Source organism: Prionailurus bengalensis, chromosome E4, assembly GCF_016509475.1.
Source record: "Prionailurus bengalensis isolate Pbe53 chromosome E4, Fcat_Pben_1.1_paternal_pri, whole genome shotgun sequence".
NCBI lineage: Eukaryota > Metazoa > Chordata > Mammalia > Carnivora > Felidae > Prionailurus > Prionailurus bengalensis.
Genome location: NC_057360.1, coordinates 35,477,441 through 35,485,895, shown reverse-complemented (window position 1 = coordinate 35,485,895; position 8,455 = coordinate 35,477,441). Strand labels below are relative to the sequence as shown.

At 50.8% G+C, this 8,455-nt stretch overlaps 1 protein-coding gene across 1 annotated transcript; it reads left to right on the top strand.

Moving 5' to 3' along the window:
• The first annotated feature begins 3,809 nt into the window (after positions 1 to 3,809).
• On the top strand, positions 3,810 to 7,826 carry IL24 (interleukin 24). The gene is made up of 5 exons (XM_043567742.1): positions 3,810 to 4,048; positions 5,175 to 5,237; positions 5,896 to 6,054; positions 6,749 to 6,823; positions 7,743 to 7,826. Exons 1-5 carry the CDS (start codon positions 3,878 to 3,880, stop codon positions 7,824 to 7,826), a joined length of 552 nt encoding a protein of 183 aa, XP_043423677.1. The 5' UTR covers positions 3,810 to 3,877.
• The last annotated feature ends 629 nt before the right edge of the window (positions 7,827 to 8,455 follow it).

Sequence of the window (8,455 nt, the reverse complement as noted above, 5' to 3'; positions counted from 1 at the left end):
CCCTAGATAGGACTTGACTTTATAGATGAGGAAACTGAAACACAGACAGCTCGGAGGCGACTCAATCACGTTTTGAACCCGAGTGTGTCCGTGTGCAAAGCTTGTGCTTATAACCAGCAACCTGAGTTGACATTGGGCCGAGGTCCCTGAGTTCTCTCTTTGTCCTCTCTGCCCAGGTAATCGCGCTATGTTAAGCTCTGGCACGTGTTTGCCTGGAATGTCCATATTATACGATTCCTTCCTTAGACAGAATTAGCTACTCATGACCCCAGGTGGATATCCTGGAACCTAGCGCGGTATATTCCATGACCTCACGCCTCTGTTCTAGCCTGCCCTGCTAACAGCTCATCCCTCCTGCCCCCCTGCCTCTCAGCAGACAGTCGGCTAGCGCTGTCTAGTGAGCCCTGGGGCTCACTTTCTCTCTCCGCTTCCTGCTCAGCTGTCTGTCTCTCCAGTCCTCTCCTGTCTCCCCCCTTGTCTACCGTTGCTGCACTTTAACTTTGTGTTCTTTGCTGTCTCTTGAACGCCCCTGGGCATCTTCTTACCGTAGTAGGGAGGAATTTTTAGTAATGCTCTGGATCCTGGAAGGGGAGGAAAGGGCGTGGTGTGGGCTCCTGCCCAGGACCAGAGGGCAAGATGTAGGTCCTCCAGGAGCGAAGGACTCAAGCTTGGTCCTCCGACAGGCAGCAGCAGCAGACCAGGGATTGCAGAAAGGATTTTGTCTGCTTAAGGAAATAAACACCGTTGCACGTGTGATGAAGGGAAGGGGTGCCGGTGCCGGAGAGATCGGGAAGGGTCTGCCAACTGGAGAGATGGGGAAGGGTCAAGTCCCCCAGGGCCCCCTCTTCTTCCTTCTCCACTGAGCTGTGGAAAATTTTCCCGCCCCTCATGTCACATCCTATGCCCATGTCTCTTGCCTGAACCCGGGTTTAAAGCTGTTTGTGCAGCCGGGTGTTGTATGTAAGCGATGAATCACTAAATTCTGAACTCAAGTTACTCCTGAAACCAATTTTGCACTGTATGTGAACTAATTTAAATAAAAATTTGAAAAGAAAAAAAAAAACAGATAAAGCAGTTTGTGTGGGAAGGCAATTTAGAGCAAGGCTCGGCAGCCTCTCTCTGCAAAGGGCGAGAGCGTAAATATGTTGGGCTTTGTGGGCCATAGGATCTCAGCCACAACTATTGGTCTCTGTCACTGACCACGAAAGCAGCCATAGAAAATATGTAACCAAATTGGGTGTGGCCGTGTCCCAACAAAACTTCATTATTCATGGAGGGTCCAGTGTTGCCTACAACGTGTCCCAAGGACACGGTCAAATACCCATGGGAACTGCTGCATAAAACAAAGTTCAGCGCGGGTCCCTGCCTGCCCCCACCCCTCTCAGCCCTCACGGGAGCTCTCAGTGTCCACTACTCTCAGGAGCGAGCCACGTTTCTGAGAGGGGCTGGCAAGTGCCTGCCTTCTCTAACTTACTATGAAGTCTCTTGTCCCTCAGGACCAGATTCGGTGCAACATGCTTTGGGAACACCGCTCCAGTCTACCCATCACTTAAACACGGACTAACTGATGTCTGAACGCCTTGCTAGCTGGACATAAGGTTGGGTTTCTTGACTGTGCTGGTGTTCCGGACATCCCACACTGTCACATGCCCTGGGTGATCCCCGGCCAAGCAGCACAGGCCGACGCTAACCCACCAGGACACCAGGGCCCCTCAGCTTTCCAGACCTGGCCGTGCACACACTTCTTTATTCTTCCTGCACTGGAGAAGGGACCATCGGTGGCCACGTGTCAGGAAACACTCTGAGATTCCTGGCCCTGAGCTATCCTGAGTCTCTAGGTTACTATCTCATCATTAATAGGGCATAATTCCCGAAAGAGTTTGGAGTAAGGAGACTGGGGTACTCTGCGTAGCAATAACGTATTTACACGTGTATGGAATTTACAAAGCATCCTGTCATTTTCCCCGTTTCCTCCTTGCACCTGCCCTCTAGGAGAGGTGGGATAGGTTTTTGTTTGTGTGTTTTAATTTTATAGATGCAGAAACTGAGGTTCAGGGTAGTTGGGAGACTTGCCCCTGGTCACAAAGCTGGTGGCACAGCCAGAACTCAGCCCGAGGTCTCATCTCACCTCAGGGGCTGTTTTTCCCCACCTCCCCATTGTCTTCAAATGAAGGGTGAGTAGGTGGTGAAGTAATTCTCTAGGAGAGCATGACCAATTTCCCTTTCTCCACCTCCCCTTTTTCCTCTGCCCCTCCCCCCAGCCCCCATATATATGATCTCCACCAAGCCTTGCTAGCCTGCACATCTTTACTTTTGAAACGGCTTTCAGGGCTGGGAGAAGAACCTTCCACCCACAGTTACACCCCGGTCGGTGAACGGTGAGGGTGCCTGTCCAGCTTGCCCCTCCATAACAGGAGCCAGCCACCCCCAAACAGCAAACCCTCAAACTTCCAGGACCTGGGGTGAGTGACGGGGGCGTGGGGGCGGTTCCTGAGTACTTCGCTTCGAAGCATTAGACCGCTGCCTCGCTGGGAATGGGTCCTGAGGGATGGTGAGGAGCTGCGTTCTCCTGCTTTATCACCAAGAAGGATCTGGGCTGGATGGAAGGAAGGCAGGAAGGATTGTGAGGTCCAGAGATGAACTGTCAAGAGAGGCTGCAAAACCTATGGTGTTTGAAGGAACAGACTTTGAGGGAGACACTGAGGCACCGACCTGCATGGCGGAGGATATCGGGCATTCGTCCTGGGCACGTGTTAGTCGTCATTCTAGACACAGGTCGGCTCTCACCTTCCTGCACAGTCTAGGGCTAGAACTGAGTGGCTTCAGGTTTGAGACCAGTGCCCGGAGTAAGATAGGTTCTTAAATGTTTGTGGAAGGAAGTGAGAAAGAAAGAAAGAAAGAAAGAAAGAAAGAAAGAAAGAAAGAAAGAAAGAAGAAAGGAAGGAGAAAGAAAAGAAAAGAAAAGAAAAAGCAGGAAGGAAGGGAGGGAGGGAGGGAAAAAGCGGGGAGGAAAGAAGGAAGGAAGAAAAGCAAAAGGCAAAGGAAGCAGGGAGAAGAAACTCCGTGCGTTCGGTTATGATAAACAGATAATGGGTCACCATCGTCTAGCTTGGGGCCTCTACACAGTCATCCCAAATGGAGCTTCAGTGGGAGGTTTTAACGGTGATTCACCTGGAGATCTGATTCCTCCCTTTCGTTCAGTTACCTGAAAAGTTAATTCTTAGAGTCAGGGCTGAGTCACACATTTGAGGTGGCAGAGTGAACGTGTGCCCCTAACCTGCTGTCTATGCCCCTTCCTACAGGCCAGGGTCAATCCCTGGACTCCCCCCATCATGGGGAGCAAGGATGACCTTCTCCTGGGGGAGGAGTAAAGACCCGCCCAAGTGTGCCTCGTGACTTTGGGCAGAGCTCAGACAAACAAATGCCTAGTTAAGGTCCCTTTCCTTCAGAGTTCAGGCTCACACGTTCTTTGGCACATTAAATGCCACCACCACTTGGTCAAATTCTGACGGGCTGGTTGTTGGCTGGAGAGAACGGTCATGGGGTGAGGAAGGAGGTGCTGGGTGTGTGTGTGACATGGGTGGGCATGGTGGGGGAGGGCAGAGAGAGAGAGAGAGTGAGACCAGAGGGTACGAGATGGAAGGACAGAAAGACCCTCACCCCACCCCAGCGCACAGCAAGGCCACATGTTTAGAATATTCTAACACTAGGAACTTACCCTGGTCTCAGATTTCACATCTGTGTGTCCCCGAAGCTGGCCAAGGTAGAGCCAAGGGGCATTACTCTGGGAATGCCGCTGCTGGGCAGAAGTCCTTCCTCAGTGGGATGCCTCCCTTTCTTCCAGCAGGATCCACACCTGGTCCCTCCTTCACTGCAGATGGGCTTTCCAGGGCTGAGGACTTCCCTCCTCTGCCTGAGTCTGATCCTACATCTTTGGAGCCAGGGGCCAGGCATCCAGGGCCAAGAGTTCCAATTCGGACCCTGCCGGGTGGAGGGAGTCGTCCTCCAGGAACTGTGGGAGGCCTTCTGGGCCATGAAGGACATTGTGGTGAGTGAAGTGTTGTTCTGGACCCAGCCACAGGGGTTGCCGTGAGCGCCGGACGATATCTTATGACTATGGAGCCTTCTGTAACTCACTTATTATTTTCCTATATGATAACTCAAAGTCAGATGCATCGCAAGCCCACATTCGCTCTTGCACATAAGGAAACAGAGGCTCAGAAAGATGTGGTCAATGTCTAGGAAAATGAACACAGCCCAAGGGGGATAGAGAAGGGAGCCGGATTCATCTGGGTGTCATCTACGGCCCAGGGGGACAGGGGAGTTCACCAACCAGCAGTCGTGGGAAATTCTTTGAGACCCACTGAAGTTTTTATCTGCCAGGCTTCTGCTAGTCTGTTCCCACCTGCCAAGGCTTTGGCTAAAGGTAGAAAGAATGGCAAATGCTGAGACGGGAGGGGGCGGCTTGTGAAATGTGACTGTGAATTTCACCAAGTCCCAAAAGTGACCCAGTACTCACACTGGCAAATGTGCTCCTTAAACAATGACTTGGATTCCAGGTAGAAAGAGGGAGCTCGATGAGGCAGCCTGGGGGAGGGGAGAATGAGGACTGGGGACAGAACACCTAGGTGTGATCTTGACCTTGAAACTGGGCACAGTGCCCCTCCCCCATCAGGGTCTTTGTTTGCACATTGAGGAGGCGGGAAGATGAGCTCTAAAACTCCTTTCTCGCAAGGATGATTGCCTATAATCCAAGATCTGGAGTGGGAGGAGGGGCTTCAGAGGAAGCTCCAAGGGCAAGAGGCAGCTCGAAGATGCAGCCCCCACCCATGCCAACCCCTACGGAATATGGAGGCAAAACCCTGCCCCTAAGTCATTCATAAACCAAAGAGGCTTATTTCTTCCTGACCAAAGGAATCCAACAGGTTCCTGGGCTGTGAGAGCTCCTGGGATTCCATCTACCCCTGGGGATTAAGCATAGTGATTTTTGTGGCTAGAAATTTGTACCCTCACCCCAGGGGCCAACTCAGCACAGCCCTTCTTCGGTCCTCCCGTGATCCTTCTGGCCTCTGAGATTTCAGACTGGATAGATTTGGGGGGTCAGCGTGCATTCACAAGGTTGGTGTCTGTGCTGCCCCCGAAGCTGGACCCATCTTTTCCTTCTATTCCCAAAGCAAGCTAAGGATAACATCACGAATGTCCGGCTACTACGGAAGGAGGTTCTGCAGAACGTCTCGGTAATCAGACGCTGGGGAAAGACGATGCCTCTGTCTCATGACTTGTCTTCTATAGGTAGTGGTGAGGGGTGGTCTAGGGGAGGCTGACAGAAACTTCTCTTCTGCCTGGGCGTCCGCTTAGGTCTCTTTGGTTCCCATCCTTCTCCCCCACTTTCTTCCCCTCACCCGACTGGGGGGTCAGTGAGCACACGTACTGAGTCCTGATCCCTGCGAGGTGTTGAGCTCCACTCTGGAGCTCACAGGAGCTGGAGTGCAATCCCCGTGTTCCAGGGTGTCAGTTCTGTTTTCTCACTTCTCTTTCCAGTCCTTTCCCTGGACTCTCAACACTGAACCACCACGTGTCTTTCAGGGTCCATCACTCCCCCCTACAGCATTAGAGAGGCCATGTGGTGTAGAGGAAAGAATATTAACCAGATGGGGAGTCAGCGGTCCTGGGACCCAGGTCTGGGTCTGTGGTTCCTGCTGTAAATCAAAGGCACCACTCTGCATGCCCCCGAAGACTCCTTCAGATCTAATGGTTACTAACATCTCCTAGAAGATCTCTTTCTCTCTGTGCTTACCTTGCCTCATGTGGCACGTGGGTTGTGCATCCAGGGCCCGGGGTGGGGGTGGGGCGGGGTGTGTGCAGAGGGCTCTTAGTGACTGAGACCCTCCCCAGAACGCTGAGAGCTGTTACCTTATCCGTGCCCTGCTGAAGTTCTACTTGAATACCGTTTTCAAAAACTACCAGGATAAGGCAGCTGACTTCAGGGTCCGGAAGTCATTCTCCACTCTGGCCAACAACTTCGTTGTCATCGTGTCAAAACTACAGCCCAGTGTGAGTAGAACAAAGCTGGGACCCGGTGCCCAGAGGAAATGGTGTATTTTGAAAAGATGCCCTCCCTCCCCTCATCTTTTTTTTTTTTTTTAATTTTTAAATGCTTATTTATTTTTGAGAAAGAGAGAGAGAGAGCAGGGGAGAAGCAGACAGAGAAGAAGACACAGAATCCGAAGCAGGATCCAGGCTCTGAGCTGTCAGCACAGAGCCTGACGCGGGGCTCAAACTCACAGAACCGTGAGATCACGGCCTGAGCCAAAGGCAGACACTTATCTGATTGAGCCACCCAGGCGCCCCTCCCTCCCCGCACCTAGTCCTGTTTATTCCATAACAGGGATTGAGTGCTGTGGTGGAAAAGGGTTCAGGCTCTGGACCCTACTAGTTCTGGGTTCCAGTTCAGATCTGCTTGCTTCTAACCAGCTGGATGACTCTTTGCGAAGAAGTCAACCTCTCTGAGTTTCATTTTTCTTACCTATAAAATGTAGATGATCACCCCTACATGGCAAGATGGCTGTGAAAAAGAGAGGAGTCAGCCCCCACCACGGGTGGGAGTTCGGCAGTGGCTACCTTGAGAATGTGGGACTCAGGGCCTGCCTTGGGAACCCCTCTGGCATCACTGGGAAGGAGTGGGAGGGGCTTGCCTCTGCTGCTATCCAACACTTGAACTTGACACAATTTGTTTTCTATTATCTAGCAGGAAAATGAGATGTTTTCTGTCAGTGACAGTGCACGCAGGCGGTTTCTGCTGTTCCAGAGAGCATTTAAACAGGTAATCGGCGCCAGAATGTGAGAGCCTGCCTATCCACGAGTAGACTAGACAGACCGTCACACGAGGGTGCCTCAGAGGCCTAATGCGGAATTCACTGCAGGTGTCTCCACCCGCCGTGCCCGAAATCGACCTAATTTAGCACAAGCACAGGCGTATTTGCATTAGTTATCACATACTTTGCCCAAGCTCCACAAGCTACCTGGTCCACGTTTGTGCCACTTGTCACGTTAACATGCTTTTCTGTCACCCTACAAGATGATTTCATTATCAAGGACTCTCCCTGTGCGTTTTATGAATACCTGAGCTAGGCAATTGGAGTCGGAAGGAGGCCCCTATCCCCCCAAACACAGACTTCCAATCTCCAGTATTTTCCATAATGCTCAAAAGGTCTAGTTTGTGAGGAAAAAAAAAAAAAGGCATGGGAAAACCTATTCCTGTCTCCCAAATAAAGACTACAAAGAAAATCCAAATTTCATCCCCAGACCCCTGCTCCCAAAATATGATTTTGATCACTTTTTTGAGGAACAGATATATCAGCCTAAAAATAAATGGTGAAGAGGAATAACATACAGAGGAAAGGGGCCACCAGGGTCTCAGTTTCTTCATCTGCAGTTAGACTCAGGAGGGTATCGAGATCCGCCCTGCACTGGGGTTCTAGAGTTCTTATTATCAGGAACTCCAGTGTTTCTCCCTCGTTCCTTACCCATTGCTACGCACTGGTCCGTTGGTACTCACTGCCTCCCCCACCCCACCCCTGCCAAGGAACAAATGACGGGGCAGGAAGTGAGCTCAGCAGAGGCTATCCCAAAGGTGATACAGCCCATGACTCGGGGTCAGGCCAGCTCCAGGAGTGGTGTGTGGGAAAGAAATTTATTCTTGTGGCTAATATGGTAGATCTTCAAATGTCCTTTCTCTTTAGTTGGACATAGAAGCGGCCCAGACCAAAGCCTTTGGAGAAGTGGACATCCTCTTGACCTGGATGGAAAAATTCTACCAGCTCTGAATGCCGAGACCAGGAAGGCGCCTTGTTCTCCATGTCATTTCAAACGTTCCATGTCCCTTCATGTGATAATATTCTCTGGGCACATCATACCCTTGATGACGGGTTGCATTCTTGGCCGGGCTTATCTTCAAATACTTCATTCTTTAAGTGGCCCCAAAGATAGCCATGGAAGGTTCCCTTGGATGCTATGAGTAATCTACAAAGTAGACTCCTATATTTATTACAACTCTATTTAATTCCAGTCAGTGTTTTAACTGATGCCATATTTATTTGTCAGACTGTAAGTTCTACGTAGGCAGCAGGGACTGTGTCCCATGCTTCTTTTTTATCCCCCACGATCCTTGACACTGTGGAGCAGTAGATGAGTGCTCAGTAAATGCTTAATAAACTGGATATTTTGTCTGTCTTTGAATTGTTGAAGAGCAATGAGGGGAGCTGGGATATGAAGTTGAACTTCAGGGCATGGAAATCATATATTTTTTTAAATGTTTCTTTATTTTTGAGAAAGAGAGACAGAGAGAGAGAGAGAGAGAGAGTGTGTGTGTGTGTGTGTGTGTGTGTGCGCGCGCGCACATGGGGGAGAGAGAGGGGCAGAGAGGGAGACAGAGGATTCGCAGGGGCTCTGTGCT

Coding starts and splice junctions, on each gene's coding strand:
- IL24 (XM_043567742.1), top strand. CDS start 3,878: ATGGGCTTTCCAGGGCTGAGGACTTCCCTCCTCTGCCTGAGTCTGATC. Junction 4,049..5,174: donor GGGCCATGAAGGACATTGTG/GTGAGTGAAGTG, acceptor CTATTCCCAAAG/CAAGCTAAGGATAACATCAC. Junction 6,824..7,742: donor TCCAGAGAGCATTTAAACAG/GTAATCGGCGCC, acceptor CTTTCTCTTTAG/TTGGACATAGAAGCGGCCCA.